The sequence below is a fragment of the Agelaius phoeniceus genome, unplaced genomic scaffold, assembly GCF_051311805.1.
Source record: "Agelaius phoeniceus isolate bAgePho1 unplaced genomic scaffold, bAgePho1.hap1 Scaffold_113, whole genome shotgun sequence".
NCBI classification, from domain to species: domain Eukaryota; kingdom Metazoa; phylum Chordata; class Aves; order Passeriformes; family Icteridae; genus Agelaius; species Agelaius phoeniceus.
In genome coordinates this window covers 1,375,542-1,395,046 of record NW_027509877.1, presented here as the reverse complement: position 1 = coordinate 1,395,046, position 19,505 = coordinate 1,375,542, and the positions used below count along the sequence as shown (strand labels likewise).

Here is a 19,505-nt window from a genome sequence, read left to right as displayed (position 1 = left end):
GCAGGGCTTTGAGGATCCATGGTGGCTGTTGGGTATCATTTCTCCATCTCATGACTCAGAAGGAGTTTCTCCAATAAAGAAAAAAAGCTTTTCCCTGAAGCTCCCGCTGTGCCCATGACAAGAACTCCTGTGAGTGTCTGGCCATCCTGGCTCTTTGGCAGCCTGGGGACTCCTGTGATGTCACTGTGGAGCCCTCGTGAGTGCCTGTGACAGATGGGTGCCTTTGCAGCCCAAGGTGCCCTGGGATGTCACCATGCAATGGCTGTGACTGCCTCCTACCACAGGGCTCTTTTCCATCCAAAGAAAGCCCTGGGAGGTCTCCATGGAGCCCCTGTTTCTGCATGTGACATTCCATCTCTGGAACAGCCTGGAGACTCTTGAAAAGATCCCATGGAGCCCCTCTGAGGGCCTGTTATAAATCTGATCCTTTGCAGGCAACCATCACCAGGAGCCTGTTGTTATGGTCTGTTTCCATGGCAACCACCACCAGGCCCTGTTGCTGTGGTGTGTTCCCATGGCAACCATCCCCAGCCCCCTGTTGCTATGCTCAGTCCCTTGGCAGCTCCATGGAGACCCCATGCGAGGGGTGGTTGCCATGGACACCAGCTCAGGCCTGCAGCCAGAGCCTGTTGCCATGGCAAACATTGGCAGCCCCATCCCCAGGCTGATGGGATCCCAGAGCCACAGAATTGGCTGAGCTGGGAGGGACCCATCAGGATCCTCCAGTCCAACTGCTGGCCCTGCACAGGACACCCCAAAAATGCCAGCCTGGGCCTGGCAGCGCTGGCCAAACGCTGCTGCAGCTCAGAGAGCCCTGGAGCTGGGACCCTGCCCTGGGTAGCCTGGGCAGGGCCCCAGAAGCCTCTGGGCAAAAACCTTTTCCTGACATCCAACCTGAGCCTGCCCCAACACAGCTGCAGCCGTTCCCTCCACTCCTGTCCCTGGGCACCAGAGGGAAGAGGTTCCCACAGCCCCAGCCAGGGACCCGCTCCCAAGGCTGCTGCCATGGCCACCAGGGCTGGCACCAGCTGGGATGCTCGTTCTCCATGGGCTGGGGTTTAGGAATGGGATTCCCCAATTTCCTGCTCCCGCTAAAACCGCGCTGCCCTCGCTGCCCTCCCCCCTCCCATGGAAAGCAGAAAAGGCAAAGATCCCGGGCTGGGATAAGAACAATTTACTGGGAACAGCAACGAGATAAGGAACAAATGGAACAGAAACAATATTGAAAACAGAAGGGATAAATAAAACTGTTTACAGGGAAAACTAAAACACAACTCACTGCGTCTTCCTGGCCACAATTTCCCCTGCCTGGAAATGTCACCCTTCTCCTCAGGGGTGAGAGAGAGAGACAGTCCCTTTCCTGCTCCTGGCAATGACCTGAGGTGGGAGTGAATGTAATGACAGGACCATGGCCAGACCCTGATGTTTTTCAATGCCACATCATGTCACTGGGAGGGGCAGGAAAAGGGACAGGTGTCTTCCTCACATGGATCACAGGGAACATGGATCACCGGGGCTCTTCCCAATGTGGGACCTGTTGCCGTTACGGCGTGGCGACCTGGTTCGGGAGGTCCGGCACGGTGACCCAAGGCCCAGGGTCACTCGGTCCAATGCTACATACACCAATGTGGTGGACAGCAAATGGCGTTTATTGAGGGGTCTCAGGGGCATTTATGGACTAAGGGGTTTCTCTACATCAGAAAGGGGTTTGGCTATACTTTCTAGGGTTAGTATGGAGTGGAAAGTTACTGGCATCTATAGGTTAGGGGGGGCTACCTGTTTGGCTACATTCCAAGGGTGATCCTTATCTCTGGAGAGAGGGGCAGAAGGAGTCCTGTAATTTTCCATCACAGCCCGAAATCTTCCGAACGCCTGTCCCTTACCTACCACAGGGACCTCCAATGGAGGATGAATTTGGAGCAGTGAATGCAGCTCCTCCTGAAATGGGGGCATTTGCAGGGCTTCACTTACCCATAATCTGTTTGTGTCTGGTCAAGTTACAGCTGAAAGTGAAGCTCTTCCCACACTGGAGACACTCATAGGGCCTCTCCGCAGTGTGGATGCGCCACTGGTGCCTGATGAGATGGTATTTCCGCTTGAAGCCCTTCCCACGGTCAGGGCAGTGGAAGGGCCTCTCCTCTGAGTGAATTCGCTGGTGCTGGAGGAGACTGAAGCTGGTCTGAAACCTCTTCTGACACTGGGGACACTGGTAGGGCCTCTCCCCAGTGTGGATGCGTTGGTGGATGACGAGGGCAGAGCTGCAGCTGAAGCCCTTCCCACACTCCCCACACTCGTAGGCCCATTCCCCAGTGTGGATCATCTGGTGGCTGGTCAGGGTGCTGCTCTGCCTGAAGCTCTTCCCACACTCCAGCACTTGTGGGGCTTCTCCCCATCATGAAGCTGCTCAAGGACCACCAGCTCTGAGCTGTGGCTGAAGCTCTGCCCACCTTCCTGGCTCAGGGTGGGTCTTTCCTCCTCAGAGCACCCTGGGCTGGGTTCTGAGCTCCTCCTCCAGTTGGATCTCTGGGGCTTTTCCTTCACGTTGGAATTCTGCACCGTGGAGCCACTCAAAATGGCGTCTTCCAGGATGTTCTGCTGTGGGGATTTGACCTCCCTGGTCTCCATCCTCAGCTCCTTCCCTGGGGGACGAAGGACAAGGAGAGGATGGGATTTGCCTCCATGCCAGAGGGAAGGGGAAAGAGATCCCCCCAGTGCATCCCCGGCAGGACGGGGTTGGCAGCAGGGTCGTCCTGCAGCCGGGGGCTGTGCTGGGCTGGGAGATGGAGCAGGAGAGAGGGGGAAAGGGGCACTGACTTCCTCCTCACCTGCCTGCGTGTGCCAGGGCTCCTTCCTCTTCCTCACAGCCTCCTCCTCCATTGAGTCAAGATTTGGGAATGAGAAATCCTGTTCTGGGAACCAAACAAAGGGTGCACACATTGTCTTTTGTACAGGATTTAAGGCAAACCCGGGGAGAGTCTATGTCAGAATTACAATTTAATAAGAAAATGAAGATCAAGGCAATGATACAGAAACACTGCCTTAAACTGACAGAGTCAGGATATAACCTGACACCCTGTTGCTGGTCAGGGTGGTGGCAGCAGTCCCATTAAATGGTGGCTGCAGTCCTGTTGGAGTGATGAACATGATTCTGTCCAAGCAGTGATCCTGTAGAAGGGTCTGGTCTTCCTCTGAAGGTCCAGTGGTGGTTCTGGAGCTCTTGTCCTCTGGGAATCCAGCAGGCAAGCTGCTCCTGGTGTTGCAAGGCTCAGCTTATATCAAGGTAGGAATGCTTGGATCCTCCCGCTGGGTGGAGGTTCCCACAATGGGATGATGGAATTTTATCAGTCCTGCAGTGACACACAATGGCCCATTCACCGCAGATATCTCCCCTGGAGGGCGTTATCAGGGCTGAGTCATGGAAGAGATAAAGAACACTGCCCCGCCTGTTTATAGCAGTTGATGAAGATGGGGATTGAAAACATGCATTTGGTTCCATCTTACACTGCAACCTGAAACAGTGGGGTAATCCCTGCTCAGGGGGTGAACACCACCCCCCTTACCCAAACTGGCTCAGCTGTAAAACCCTCACCCCGGGAAGGCCACACACACACAGGGGACAATGTCACACTTGGCCCACTCCAGGGGAGGTCTCTGTCCCTGTCATTCCCTTGCTGTGCCCCCTTTTCTCTTTCTTTCCATCTCTCTCTCTACCTCACATTTACTGTTCAACAAAATCCACTTTGCATTTGGTCTTGTTAGCACCTTAATTGGGGCAGATGCATCTCTCTAAACAATTCGCGTAACGAGACTGAGACATTATTTTTGCACAGTGAGTTCAAGGCACTGTTGTCTCACCCCTAGTGCCTTTGACAACAGCATGGTTCCCTCCTCTGAGGAGGTTGTGGCTCTACTGGAAGAACTCTTGGAAACTTGGAAACAGTCCCTCCTTCCTCCTGGGGAACTTACGGGAGAAATGATGAGGTAAATGGCTGTTGTGGTGGCCAGTGAAAAAGAAAATATTTTGTTGTCCTTCTTTCAAAAGTTTCTTAAAATCACAGGAGGAGAGGGAGCAAATGATATCAGAGTGACTGACAAACTTCATTTACTCAAAGGTGAGGAACCCAAGGCTGCTGAAAGTCCTACAAGAAGCCCAGCTCAAGTAGCTAAATTCCCAAATAACTCCAGCCAGGGATCTCCGGGAGGATTTTTTTGGAGAGTGTTTGGAGCCGGCAGATCCCGCACTCGAGCCCCAGATATCTCCGGGCTCCCTAAGTGGAGCTTTTCCAGGGGCCGAGGAGCCGCGATCGCCCCTCGGGAGGGTCCCGGGGGGTCCATGTGGGGATGGCCCGGTACCGATGGGGCGGGACATTGGTTTTGGGGATCCCCGTGAGAGCCGGGGCTGTGGACCGGGGGACCCCCGGGGCGGGGAGAGGGGAAGGGGCGATACCGGAGCTGGGGCACCCCCAGAAGCCTGGAGATGAGGCGGGGACGGGACCCCCTTGTGACTGTGGTCACAAGGGTTTTCAGGATGAAGAAGAGATGAGAATGTTGACTCCATGATCAGAAGGCTTGATTTATTATTTTATGTTATATGTTACATTAGGACTATACTAAAAAGCAATAGAAAGGAAAAGGTTTTCTTGAGAAGCTAGCTAAGCTAAGAATAAAAAAGAATGAATAATAAAGATCTGTGTCTCAGACAGAGCAAGAGCCAGCTCTGCCATGAGTGGTCAAGAAATCCAAACACCCACAGGAGACCAATCACAGGTCTACGTGTTGTATTCCACAGCAGCAGATAACCATTGTTTACTTTGGTTGCTGAATCTGCAGCTTCTCACAAGGAAAAATCCTAAGAAAGGATTTTTCATGAAGGATGTCTGCGACACCCCCTGACCCTGACAGGGGCGTGTCCTGGGGTGACTTCATGATGCTCGTGCCCCATCAGTCCCTTTAGCCCAGAAATGAGTTCTGAATCTTTAAGGCTGGTTCTGAGAGCCAAGGGGAGGAGGAAGAAGCTGCAGTTTGTTTTCATACACTGCACTCACTCGTCCACATTCTGGCTCCTGGATGGACAGAGGGCAGGACAGAGCTCTCCTTTGCTTTTAGTTAGTTTTTAGTTCTCTGAGGCAGAGAAGCTCCCTGGACTGTGGTTTTTCTTTTTCTTTGGTGCTGTTTGAACCTGCTCAGGACTGAACACCCAGAACACCACTGGCAGCTCCCACCTGTGGCCCACTGGGCCTGGCCTGGGCCGTGGCATTTCCAGCACTGGAGGGACTGATAAAAGACTGATAAGAGACTGATAAGAGACTGATAAGAGACTGAGTGAGCCGAGCTACAGCCCAAGGAGGGACTTGTGGAGTTTGTCATCTCTTTTGGAGCAGCAGGAGGTTATATTGCTTAATATTGATCAATTTTTGTTCTGGTGAATGCTTTGCCTGTAAAATAAAGTTTTTTCCACTTTTCTCCAAGGAAATATTTTCCCCAACTGGCTGAGGGTGGGGCTGCTGAATCTGCGTTCTAGAGGAAACTCCTTTTGGAGGTTTTCAACCAAATTTGCCCTAAACCAGGACAGGGTGGTGGGAAGAAGGGGGAACCCCAAGTGGCTGGATTGAGGGGAGGCTGGAGAGGGGGACTCTGGGACTCCAAAACCTCCCAGAATCCCTAAGCAGGACCCTGGAGAGGGGGGATCCCCAGGACCCATGGGATCCCCAGCAGCCCTGAGATGGGGGACCACCAGAACCCCAGAGGGATGAGACTGGAAATGGTAAACTCCTGGTGGATTTTTTTATTCCCTCTTGATTTTTGGACATCAGGGACTTCCAGAGATGGACTTGGGCAAGAGGAATCCCGAACTGAAGGCATTCACAGCTTGTTTTTCCCCAGTCCACAGTTTTCCCCAAAACTTCCAATAGTGACATCCCCCCTGTCCCACACTGGGTGAGCTCAGTCCCAAACCTGACCCTGATCCTGATCTCAATCTCACTCCATGTTCAGACACACTCACAGTTCTGAATTTAATCACATCCCAGTCCCAAACTCATCTAGCCCCAGACCCAATCCCAACCCCAGCCCTAAAGCCAATCCCATGTCTAGCCTTAACCCCAATCCCAGCTCTAATCCAAATCTCAGCCCAACCATAGCAAATCCCAAAATTCAATAAACACACAGTAGAAGCAATTTGGTGGCAATTCCAAAATCCATTGGTCCTGCTCAGCTCCAGCTCAGCTGCTGGCACATTCTGATAAAAGAAAAGTGGAAATTTGGCCCAATACATTGCGATACCTCTTTTATGAAAAGAGTGTGAAAAGGAAGGGAAAGCTCTGTGTAGATGTCACAAAGGTGACAGGGACAAAACAAAACTTATTCTTAGATTTGGCAAAGCCCCCAGCCTGTGAACGAGAAAAGGGGGGACAGCCAGGGACTGAGAGGGACAGACATCTCCCCTGGAGTGGGCCAAGTGTGACATTGTCCCCTGTGTGTGTGTGGCCTTCCCGGGGTGAGGGTTTTACAGCTGAGCCAGTTTGGGTAAGGGGGGTGGTGTTCACCCCCTGAGCAGGGATTACCCCACTGTTTCAGGTTGCAGTGTAAGATGGAACCAAATGCATGTTTTCAATCCCCATCTTCATCAACTGCTATAAACAGGCGGGGCAGTGTTCTTTATCTCTTCCATGACTCAGCCCTGATAACGCCCTCCAGGGGAGATATCTGCGGTGAATGGGCCATTGTGTGTCACTGCAGGACTGATCAAATTCCATCATCCCATTGTGGGATGCTCCGCCCAGGGGCAGGATCCAAGCATTCCTACCTGCATATAAGCTGAGCCTTGCAACACCAGGAGCAGCTTGCCTACTGGATTCCCAGAGGACAAGAGCTCCAGAACCACCCCTGGACCTCCAGAGGAAGACCAGACCCTTCTACAGGATCACTGCTTGGACAGAATCATGTTCATCACTCCAACAGGACTGCAGCCACCATTTAATGGGACTGCTGCCACCACCCTGACCAGCAACAGGGTGTCAGGTTATATCCTGACTCTGTCAGTTTAAGGCAGTGTTTCTGTATCATTGCCTTGATCTTCATTTTCTTATTAAATTGTAATTCTGACATAGACTCTCCCCCGGGTTTGCCTTAAATCCTGTACAAAAGACAATGTGTGCAGCCTTTGTTTGGTCCCCGAAACAGGATTTCCCATTCCCAAATCTTGATTGGATGGAGGAGGAGGCTGTGAGGAAGAGGAAGGATCCCCGGGACACCCAGGCAGGTGAGGAGGAAGTCAGTGCCCCTTTCCCCCTCTCTCCTGCTCCATCTCCCAGCCCAGCACAGCCCCCGGCTGCAGGACAACCCTGCTGCCAACCCCATCCTGCCGGGGATGCACTGGGGGGATCTCCTTCCCCTTCCCTGTGGCATGGAGGCAAATCCCATCCTCTCCTTGTCCTTCCTCCCCCAGGGAAGAAGCTGAGGATGGAGACCAGGGAGGTCAAATCCCCTTGGCAGAACCATGTGGAAGAGGCCATTTTAAGTGGCTCCACAGTGCTGAATTCCAACGTAAAGGAAAAGCCCCAGAGATCCCACAGGAGGAGGGGCTCCAAAGCCAGCCCAGGGTGCTCTGAGGAGGAAAGACCCACCCTGAGCCAGGCAGGTGGACAGAGCTTCAGCCAGAGATCAGAGCTGGTGGTCCATGGGCAGCTTCACAATGGGGAGAAGCCCCACAAGTGCTTGGAGTGTGGGAAGTGCTTCAGCAAGAGTAACCACCTGATCAGGCACCAGCACATCCACACTGGGGAATGGGCCTACGAGTGCGGGGAGTGTGGGAAGGGCTTCAGCTGCAGATCCACCTTTGTGAAACACCTAAGCATCCACACTGGGGAGAGGCCCTACCAGTGTCCCCAGTGTCAGAAGAGGTTTCAGACCAGCTTCAGTCTCCTCCAGCACCAGCGAATTCACTCAGAGGAGAGGCCCTTCCTCTGCCCTGACCGTGGGAAGGGCTTCAAGTGGAAATACCACCTCATCAGGCAGCAGCGGCGCATCCACACTGGGGAGAGGCCCTATGAGTGTCTCCAGTGTGGGAAGAGCTTCACTTTCAGCTGTAACTTGACCAGACACAAACAGATTATGGGTAAGTGAAGCCCTGCAAATGCCCCCATTTCAGGAGGAGCTGCATTCACTGCTCCAAATTCATCCTCCATTGGAGGTCCCACATTGGGAAGAGCCCCGGTGATCCATGTTCCCTGTGATCCATGTGGGGAAGACACCTGTCCCTTTTCCTGCCCCTCCCAGTGATATGATGTGGGATGGAGGAACATCAGGGTCTGGCCATGGTCCTGTCATTACATTCACTCCCACCTCAGAACATTGCCAGGGGCAGGAAAGGAACTGTCTCTTTCTCTCTCTCTCTCTCTCTCCCTGAGGAGAAGGGTGTCCTTTCCAGTCATGGGAAATTGTGGCCAGGTAGACCCAGTGACTTGTGTTTTCGTTTTCTGTTAACAGTTTTATTGATCCCTTCTGTTTTCAATATTGTTTTTATTCTGTTTGTTCCTTATCCCGTTGCTGTTCCCAATAAATTGTTCTTCTCCCCGCCTGGGATCTTTGCCTTTTGTGCTTTCCATGGGAGGCGGGAGGGCAGCGAGGGCAGCGTGGTTTTAGCAGGAGCAGGAAATTGGGGAATCCCATTGCTGAAGCCCGGCCCATGGAAACCGAGCATCCCAGCTGGTGCCAGCCCTGGTGGCCATGGCAGCAGCCTTGGGAGCGGGTCCCTGGCTGGGGCTGTGGGAACCTCTTCCCTCTGGTGCCCAGGGACAGGAGTGGAGGGAGCGGCTGCAGCTGAGTCGGGGCAGGCTCAGGTTGGATGTCAGGAAAAGGTTTTTGCCCAGAGGCTTCTGGGGCCCTGGCCAGGCTCCCCAGGGCAGGGTCCCAGCTCCAGGGCACTCTGAGCTGCAGCAGCGTTTGGCCAGCGCTGCCAGGCCCAGGCTGGCATTGTTGGGGTGTCCTGTGCAGGGCCAGCAGTTGGACTGGAGGATCCTGAGGGGTCCCTCCCAGCTCAGCCAGTTCTATGTGTTGAAGATTGCAATGCAAGATGTATTTCATTACCATCTGTATGGCAGATTATCTTTTGTCAAGTGGGCAGTTTGCCTTATCCATCTCTTTGAGTGACCACATTCACACCTCCCTCGGGAGGGGACATCTGCTGATAACAGACTATTGAATGTCACTGCACGACTGATAAGAACTATAACATCCCATTGTGAGATGCTCCGCCAAGAGGGAGGAGCCAAGCATTGCTACCCAGATAGAATCCAGAAGTTTTGAGCCACCAGCACGGCTTTCTCCCCTGGATTCCCCAGAGAAACAGCAGCTGCCTCTTCTTCCACTGGATCTTCAGAGGAAGAATAAATCCCTCTCTACAGGCCCCCCTTCCTCCAACAGAACCACCCCTGACACTGCAGGAGGGCTTCAGCCACATTTCCAATTGGACTGCCACCAACACCCTGACCCACAGGGTGTTAGGTTGGGTTCTGACTCTGTCAGTCTTGTTCCAGTGTACTGCACTGTTTATTTTTTCCTTTTTTTTTCTTCCCTATTAAAGAGCTGTTATTTCCTGCTCCCATTTTTTTGTGCCTGAGAGCCCCTTAATTTAAAATTTATAGCAATTTGGAGGGGTGGGGAGGGTTTACATTCTCCATTTCAGCGGAGGCTTCTACCTTCCTTAGCAAACTCCTGTCTTTCCAAGCAAGACAGTTTATTAGGGTCTAACATTGCAGGGGTCTAGGGGTTAAAGAGAACAGCAAGGGAGGGTTTAGGGTAGAAATACAGGAAAAGAGGGGGTAGAGGAGAGCATCAGGGATCTAAGGGTTTAGGGGTGGTATACAGGGAAAGGGACCAATAGGGAATGCCAGAGTGGAAAGGTGGAGACATAGACTGATGGGAAGACAGGGAAGGGAGAGCTCTCTAGAACATGAACATATGAAGGTAATAGGGGTAGGAAAGGCCAATGGGCCAATGGGGAGGACAGAACTAGGACAAATTACCATAGTGCTTCAGAGCACCATGGGGGAAGTTTCTTTCCTCACCCTGAGCTGTGAGGAATGCCCGGAGCCTAAGGTGCATCTCTCCAGGGCATTGCTCTTGCCCTGTCCCCAGTAGGCTCACAGGCTCTCACAACTCCCCCTTTTTGTTTAGTTAAAAGTCTTCCCCTATGGATTTCTGCAAGCACCTAACAAAATAAGGGAACATTACTTACATAACAATAGCTATAAGTCATAATAGTACGAAAGTAATAACTCAAAGAGGAAATAGTACATAAGATTAGGATACAACTGAAATAATTGAATAGGTAGGAACTAATTAAACAACATCTTTTTTCTGGAATGCAAGATCGATAGGAAGTTGTATTGTTCAGGCAGTACAGAGCTGTTTCCTTTTTCAGGTTATTGCTGCATCTATACGCCACATCTTTCGTTCTTCTTTTCCACGCTGCTTGTGCTTGTCATCACAGCTTTTGGCAAGGATCGTTATTCTTGTAAGACAGGGACACCTCTCTCAGTCCCTGCATGCCTTGCAGCGCTTCTTATCAGGCACGGATACCTGCTTTGGGTTCCTCCCTCTTTTGGATTGGACAGGGGCCTCCAGGGTCTGCAATCTCCCTGCCATCTCCCAGTCACCTTCCCTAGCAGCTTGTTCCCACTCCCCTGCCCAGTGCTCCTCAGGCTCGGTGTTAGAGTCTGGGGAATCACTGTCTTCTGCTGAGGAGGAGGGCCTGCTGGTAGAGGAGCCGTGCTCCTGGGTAACCGGTGCGGCCCCGTGCCGTGGGCTGCTGGCAGCCAAGATGGCTGCCTTCCGGTCACCATCATGGCCACTTCCGGCTCTGGGGATGTGGGAGCCACAAGTGTCATGGCCCCAGGGGTGGAGCCTGGGGTGGAGAAGGTGGAGACCACAAGGGGAAAGGCAGAGCCTGCGTCGGGAAGGGTGGTTGGGATCCCAACACAGGGACAACCATCGACACAATGGGTTGAGGGGAATGTGTTGCAGGGGAGGAGCCCAACAATGGAGGAGCAGGAACAGGAAAGTGGCCATTTTGGGGTGCGAGGGTGGGAAAACTTGGATCAGGAGGGGATAAAATGGCAGGGCTGGCCATGTTGCCGGCGCCATTTTGTGGGGTAATGGCCACTGGGGGAGATGAAAGAGGGTATGCAGGCACAGGAGGAAGGTTGAGGGGAAGGTCCAGAGCAGCACGGCCAGTGCCATCCTGGTGAGGGGAGAGAGGAGACTGGGAGGCGTCAGGGAGACGGCAGCAACCCTGTGCTGGATAGTGACATCTGCCTGCTGATTGCTCCTCAGGTGGGGAAGAGGGTTTGGGGGCATGGGGAGAGGATGAAGTGGAAGGGGTTTTGAACTGGGGACCCAAAACTTTTCCTGAATTTTCCCCTGATTTTTTTAACTGCATCATAAATAGCAAAAAAAGAAGATAAAGCTTTTTAACATAAATGGAACGAAAAAGATAATAAAACTTCCCCACTTTAAAATTTCCCTGCATTTTTAAAACAAATAACTTGATCCCGACCATACCCCAAATCTCAAGTGGTGAAACTGATTTCCTTGTAACATAAAATATTTGAAAAGAAAATGATAAAAAGCTTTCAAATTCTCCTTTGAAAAATGATTCCCCAAGCAACAAGGGCTAATGTAACTTGGATATAAATCTCCCGTTGTGGAACAATGAGTTTTGTGCCTATTCTGCAGTCTTCCCACCCACAGGATTTAAAGTGAGAAAACAAAAGAAAAGGGGGACACTGACTGAAACATACTCATCCAGCAGTGCCTCAACAAAGGATCTCGTGGTGGGTCTGTCAAGGAGAGCGATCCTCCAGTCCGTGACTCTGGGAGGGTTGCAGGTCTCTCCCCTCAGCGTGCCCTGATAAAACTCAGAGGTTGCCTTAGGGTCGTGGCTGACCCAAAGGCGACTTAGATTGCAGCCATGCTGGAAATGCTCTCCAGGGGTACCAGACAAAGGTCCCTGTTTGGGCTCCGCTTGTTGTGGTCTGTGGTGGTGGTGAATGCAACCTTCCCTGAGAGCATCTTGCACCAACAGGCAGGAGCCACAGGAGCACCAGCACACACAGACACACAGACACACAGACACACAGACACACAGACACACACACACACACACACAGACACACACAGACACAGACACACACACAGACACACACACACACAGAGACACACACACACAGACACACACAGACACACACAGACACACACAGACACACACACAGACACACACTGACACACGCACAGACACACACACACACAGAGACACAGACACACACAGACACACACAGACACACAGACACACAGACACACACAGACACACACACAAACACACAGACACACACACAGACACACACAGACACAGACACACACACAGACACACACACACACAGACACACACAGACACACACACAGACACACACACACACATGCACAGACACACACACACAGACACACAGACACACACAGACACACACACACAGACACACAGACACAGCAGCTCAGCAGTGAATACACAGGAGGGTCCAGGCATAGCGTTTTAATGTGTTTTATTTCAGGCAATGATGAAGAGGTCCAGGGGCAAAAATCAAAGACAAAGGAGGGTCTAGGGTATAAATCAGGATAGAGGGGGTGTAGGAGAGCATCAAGGATCCAGTAGTCTGAGGGCTCAGGGGTGGTACACAGGGAAGGGACCAATAGGGAGTGCAAGAAAGGCTAGGTGGAGACATAAACCAATGGGAAGACAGGGAAGGGAGAACCCCCTAGATAATGAACATATAAGGGTAAAAGAGGTAGAAAAGCCAAAGGGGTAATAGGGAGGACAGAACTGGGAGAAATTAACATAGTGCTGTGAGGCACCATGGGGGAAGCTTCTTTCCTGACCCTGAGCTGTGGGGAATGCCCGGAGTCTAAGGTGCATCTCTCCAGGGCATTGCTGTTGGCCTCTCCCCAGTCAGCTCACAGGTCTCCAAACACACACTGGAGTTGTCTGGGGCCGTTCATCATTTCTCTGCTCTCCAGCACCGAGGCAATGGACTCTGGCTACATCCCTGAGCTCGTGCCGATGGCAACCACCCCTGGCAATTGGGCTCCATGGAGCTGCTCTCAGGAAACACCCAAGAGCTGGGGAGTGCCCCAAAACCCAAAGACTCAGAAATGTGAGATACCCCGGCATCTCTTCATGAACATGGAATATCCAAAAACTCAGTCAATAACGGCCTTCCCTTCCCTTCCCTTCATCATCCCCAAACTTTGGCTGTCTTATTCCCGACCCCAGCCCACCTCCCCAGTCCCAACCCCAACCCTTCCCACCCCTCCTGGACATCAAGACATCCCTTCCAAGCTGTACTTCCCCCATTCCACACCTCTCAAAACCCATCCCACCCATCCTGCCCCACTCAATGCTCATCTCACCCTCCTGATTTGCATTCCACTTTGCCCAATCCCTTTCAACCCCATTTCACCCCAAGGGGCTGTGGAATCGAGGAATTTTGGGGTGGGAGTGAGTACTTTCAGTGGCATTGAGGTGACAGATCAAACCCTATTGTCTCTTTGAGTGCCAAGAAAGGGAGACAACTAAATCAAATACTCCCAAATTCTCCCAATTATTTCCCTGAATCCCAGATTCCTCTGAAACACAAGTAAAAAGTGAGGCTTTAGATGCCTTTGATGAATTTATTGATTTTGACCCCAATTTTCTCTGGTTTTGAGGGATGAAGATTAATCCAAAGAAAATTAAGGCCAATAGAAAGGAACAACCAGCCCAGTGTCTTTCCAACATGGATCACCAGGAATGTGGGTCACCAGGGCTCTGACCAACGTGGGTCCTCCCATAGGGGATGAAACTGGAGTAGTGCACGAAGTTCTTCCTGCACTTGGGGCATTTGCAAGGCTTCCCTTACTGGTGATTCCATTGGTGTCTGGTCAAGTTAGAGCTCTGGGTGAAGCTCTTCCCACACTGGGAACACTCGTAGGGCCTCTCCCCAGTGTGGATGCGCCGGTGGATGATGAGGTGGGAGTTGTACTTGAAGCCCTTCCCAGAGTTGGGGCAGCGGAAGGGCCTCTCCTGGGTGTGAATCCGCTCATGCAGGAGGAGACTGGAGCTGGTCTGAAACCTCTTCCCACACTGGGAACACTCGTAGGGCCTCTCCCCAGTGTGGATGCGCCGGTGGGTGATGAGGTGGGAGTTGTACTTGAAGCCCTTCCCACAGTCGGGGCAGTGGAAGGGCCTCTCTTGGATGTGAATCCGCTCATGCAGGAGGAGATGGGAGCTGGTCCGAAACCTCTTCCCACACTGGGGACACTCGTAGGGCCTCTCCCCAGTGTGGATGCGTTGGTGGGTGATGAGGGCAGAGCTGCAGCTGAAGCCCTTCCCACACTCCCCACACTCGTAGGCCCATTCCCCAGTGTGGATCATCTGGTGGCGGATCAGGGTGCTGCTCTGCCTGAAGCTCTTCCCACACTCCAAGCACTTGTAGGGCTTCTCCCCATCATGAAGCTGCTCATGGACCACCGACTCTGAGCTCTGGCTGAAGCTCTGTCCACCTTCCTGGCTCAGGGTGGGTCTTTCCTCCTCAGAGCCCCCTGGGATGGGTTTGGAGCCCCTCTTCCTGTAGAATCTCTGGGACTTGTCCTCCCCATTGGATTCCTGTGCCCTGGAGTCACTAAAAATGGCCTCTTCCATGAGGTTCTGCTGTGGGGATTTGTCCTCCCTGGTCTCCATCCTCAGCTCCTTCTCTGGGGGAGAAAGGACAAGGAGAGGATGGGATTTGCCTCCGTGCCACAGGGAAGGGGAAGGAGATCCCCCCAGAGAATCCCTGGCAGGATGGGGTTGGCAGCAGGGTTGTCCTGCAGCCGGGGGCTGTGCTGGGCTGGGAGATGGAGCAGGAGAGAGGGGGAAAGGGGCACTGACTTCCTCCTCACCTGCCTGGCTGTCCCGGGGCATTGTGTCAGTTTGAAAAGACAGGTGTCTGCTAAGGAAGGCAGGAGACTCCCTTAAATTGGAAAATGTTAATCCCTTCACTTGGAATTATAATTTTCAAAATAAGAGGCTGTCAAGCAAAATCTATGGGAATAGGAATAACAGTTCTTAGTGGAAAAATTAAAAATAGAAATGTAGTAGGACTAAAAAATTACTTACAGAGTCAGAATATGGCCTGACACCCTGTGGGTCAGAGTGTTGTTAGCACTCCTGTTAAATGGTGACTGCAGTGCTCCTGCAGTGACAGGTGTGGTTCTGTTGGAGCAGTGATCCTGTAGAAGGGTGCAGTTTTCCTCTGAAGGTCCAGTTGTGGTGCCGATCGGCCTGGTCTTCCAATGGGATCCCGTGGAGCTGACAGCTGCTCTTCTGGGAATCCTGTGGGAGAAGGCAGACTCTTGTTCACATCCTCAGATTATATCCAGGTAGGAATGCTTGGCTCCTCCCTCTGGGCGGAGCTTCTCACAATGGGATGATGGAATTTTTATCAGTGACACTCAATGGCCCATTAACAGAAGATATCTCCCTGGAAGGAGGATTCCTTGTGGAAGAGATAAAGTAAACTGCTCAATTAACAGATGATAATTGCCCCACCTTTAACAGAGGGTAATTGAATACACACCCAGCTAAACCTGAGACACTGTTCCAGCCTTGGAAAGCAGGATTTGGTACCAGGACTTGTTATGGAATGCAACTCTGATTGAAGGCAGAGATAGAATCTCCAGAGCTTGCAGCCAGAAATGGACAGTTGTGTGATACTCATTTCAACATCTTCTCTTTTGGAATTATGCACTAATGATTATTTGCTTTGCCAATCTAATACTTCTGTAATTTTTTGCAAATTTGCACTATCTAAATTACACTGTTCCTTAAGTTAAGTTGGTGTCTGTATCTTTGGTGCTGGCCCTGCCCACTGGTGAAACAGGGCTCCATCCTGCCTAAGTGTTGCCTGGAAAGACAAAAACCCTCACTCTAAATGTCCCCCCTTCCTCCTTGTTCCCCACACTTCATGCACTGATCATGATGTCCTATGGTCTGGGGTATCCCTGGGGTCAGCTGGGATCTCCTGTCCTTGCTGTGTCCCCTCCCAACCTCCCCCACACCCTCAGCCCCTCCCCAGAGTGGCTGAATGAGGGGCAGGACAGGCCTTGGTTCAGTGTGAGCTCAGCAAGAACGAAACCATCTCTGTGTGCTCAGCCCTGTGCTCAGCCCCCAGCCCCGGCATTTCCTCCACTGCAACCGTGGACCCCCCTTTCCCACCCCTCTGCCCCACGGCCGCCGCAGCACCGGCTGACAATAGAAGCAATTCTGTGGCAATCCCAAGTTTCATTGGTTCCTGCACAGCTCCAACTCAGCTGCTGGCAGGTTCCAATTAAAGAAAAGTGCAAATTCGGCCCAATACAGATATTATTAAAAGGAAGGGGAAGTGTTTAGTAGCTGTCACAAAGGTGACAGGGATGAAGAGAATAATGATTCTCACATTTGGCAAAGAACCCAAGCCTGGGAATTCAGGAGTTATTTGGGAATTTAGCTACTTGAGCTGGCCTTCTTGTAGCACTTTAGGCAGCCTTGTGTTTTACACCATGGGGTGAATGAACCTTGTCAGTGTCACTGGTAACATTTGCTTGCTTTCCTCCAGTGATTTTAACAAACTTTTCAAGGAAGGACAACCAAATATTTTCTTTACACTCCAGGCCCACAACAGCCATTTTTCTCACCAGTTCTGCCATAGGTCGCTCAGAGGAAGCTGCATCAGAGTTTCCAAGAGTTCTTCCAGAGAGAACCACAACCTCCTCAGAGGAGGGAACCATGCTGTTGTCAAAGGCACCTGGGGTCAAAGAACAGTGCCCTGAACTCACTGTGCCAAAAGAATTTTGCAATCTGGTTAAGAAAATTGTTAGAGAGATGCCTCTATCCAAATTAAGGTGCTAACGAGACCAAATCCTGGATTTTATTGAACAGTAAATGTGAGGTAGAGAGGGAGATGGAAAGAAAGAGAAAAGGGGGAAGAGCAAGGGAGTGACAGGGACAGAGACCTCCCCTGGGGCAGGGCAAGTGTGACATTGTCCCCTGTATGTGTGGCCTTCCCGGGGTGGGGGTTTTACACCTGAGCCAGTTTGGGTAAGGGGGGTGGTGTTCACCCCCTGAGCAGGGATTCCCCCACTGTTTCAGGTTGCAGTGTAAGATGGAACCCAATGCATGTTTTCAATCCCCATCTTCATCAACTGCTATTAACAGGTGGGGCAGTGTTCTTGATCTCTTCCATGACTCAGCCCTGATAACGCCCTCCAGGGGAGATATCTTCTGTGAATGGGCCATTGAGTGTCACTGCAGGACTGATAAAATTCCATCATCCCATTGTGGGATGCTCCGCCCAGGGGGAGGATCCAAGCATTCCTACCTGGATATAAGCTGAGCCTTGCAACACCAGGAGCAGCTTGCCTACAGGATTCCCAGAGGACAAGAGCTCCAGAACCACCACTGGACCTCCAGAGGAAGACCAGACCCTTCTGCAGGATCACTGCTTGGACAGAATCACGTTCATCACTCCCACAGGACTGCAGCCACCATTTAATGGGACTGCTGCCACCATCCTGATCAGCAACAGGGTGTCAGGTTATATCCTGACTCTGTCTGTTTAAGGCAGTATATCTGTATCATTGCCTTGATCTAAATTTTCTTATTAAATTTTAATTCTGATTTAGACTCTCCCCCAGGTTTGCCTTCAATCCAGTACAAAAGACAATGTGTGCTCCCTTTGTTTTCTTCCCAAAATAGAATTTCCCATCTCCAAACCTTTGCCAAATGGAAGAGGAGGCTGCAAGGAAGAGGAAGGAGCCTTGAGACACCCAGGCAGGTGAGGAGGAAGTCAGTGCCCCTTTGCCCCTCTCTCCTGCTCCATCTCCCAGCCCAGCACAGCCCCCGGCTGCAGGACAACCCTGCTGCCAACCCCGTCCTGTCAGGGATGCTCTGGGGGGATCTCCTTCCCCTTCCCTGTGGCACGGAGGCAAATCCTATCCTCTCCTTGTCCTTCCTCCCCCAGGGAAGGAGCTGAGGATGGAGACCAGAGAGGACAAATCCCCACAGCAGAATCTTGTGGAAGAGGCTGTTTTGAACAACTCTAGTGCACAGGAATCCAACAGGGAAGAAAAGCCACAGAGATCCCAGAGGAGGAGGGGCTGCAAACCCAGCCCAGGGGGCTCTGAGGAGGAAAGACCCACCCTGAGCCAGGAAGGTGGACAGAGCTTCAGCCACAGCTCAGAGCTGGTGGTCCACGAGCAGCTTCGTGATGGGGAGAAGCCCTACAAGTGCTTGGAGTGTGGGAAGAGCTTCAGGAAGAGCAGCACCCTGATCAGCCACCAGATGATCCACACTGGGGAATGGCCCTACGAGTGTGGGGAGTGTGGGAAGGGCTGCAGCTGCAGCTCTGCCCTCATCAGGCACCAACGCATCCACACCAGGAAGAGGCCCTACAAGTGTCCCGAGTGTCAGAAGAGGTTTCAGACACGCTCCAATTACCTCTGCCACCATTGCATTCATATAGAGGAGAGGCCCTTCCGCTGCCCTGATTGTGGGAAGGGCTTCAAGCAAAACTCCCACCTCATCATCCACCAGTGCATCCACACTGGGGAGAGGCCCTACGAGTGCCCCACCTGTGGGAAGAGGTTCCAGACCAGCAAAAATCTCTGCCTGAATGAGCAGAGTCACACCCAGGAGAGGCCCTTCTGCTGCCCTGATTGCTGGAAGGGATTCAAGAAAAAATCCACCTTCATCATCCACCGGCGCATCCACACTGGGGAGAGGCCCTACAAGTGTCCCACTTCATGGGAAGAGCTTCTCCATGAGCTCGAATTTGACCAGAAACCAATGGAGTCACCAGTAAGGGAAGTTCTGTGAGTGCCCCAGCTGCAGGAAGAGCTTCATGCACCACTCCTGCTTCTTTCTCCATTGGAGGTCCCACGTTGGGAAGAGCCCTGGGGATCCATTTTCCCTGTAATCCATGCTGGGAAGACAGCTGTCAATTTTCCTGCCCCTCCCAATGATCTGATGTTGCATTGAAAAATATAAGGGTCTGGCCATAGCCCTGTCATGACATTCACTCCCACCTCAGGTCATTGCCAGGGGCAGGAAAGGGACTCTCTCTCTCTCTCTCTCTCTCTCTCACCCTGAGGAGAAGGGTGTCCTTTCCAGACAGGATGAAATACATGGCCAGGAAGACCCAGTGAGTTGTGTTTTAGTTTTCCCTTTAAAAGTTTTTCTTATCCCTTCTGTTATCAATATTGTTTCTGTTCCTCTTTGTTCCTTATCTCATTTCTGTTCCCAGTAAATTGTTCTTATCCCAGCCCGGGATCTTTGCCTTTTGTGCTTTCCATGGGAGGCGGGAGGGCAGCGAGGGCAGCGCGGTTTTGGCGGGAGCAGGAAATTGTGCAATCCCATTCCTAAACCCCAGCCCATGGAAACCGAGCATCCCAGCTGGTGC

The 19,505-nt window shown here is 52.0% G+C and overlaps 1 protein-coding gene across 1 annotated transcript in view; it reads right to left on the bottom strand.

Annotated features, from left to right (window-relative positions):
* LOC143693004 (uncharacterized) overlaps positions 1-19,505 on the bottom strand; it is a 680,702-nt gene that overhangs the window by 607,983 nt on the left and 53,214 nt on the right. The window contains 2 exon segments of the mRNA XM_077173088.1: positions 2,197-2,261; positions 13,986-14,592. Of these exon segments, the coding sequence (XP_077029203.1) occupies positions 2,197-2,261; positions 13,986-14,592 (672 nt within the window).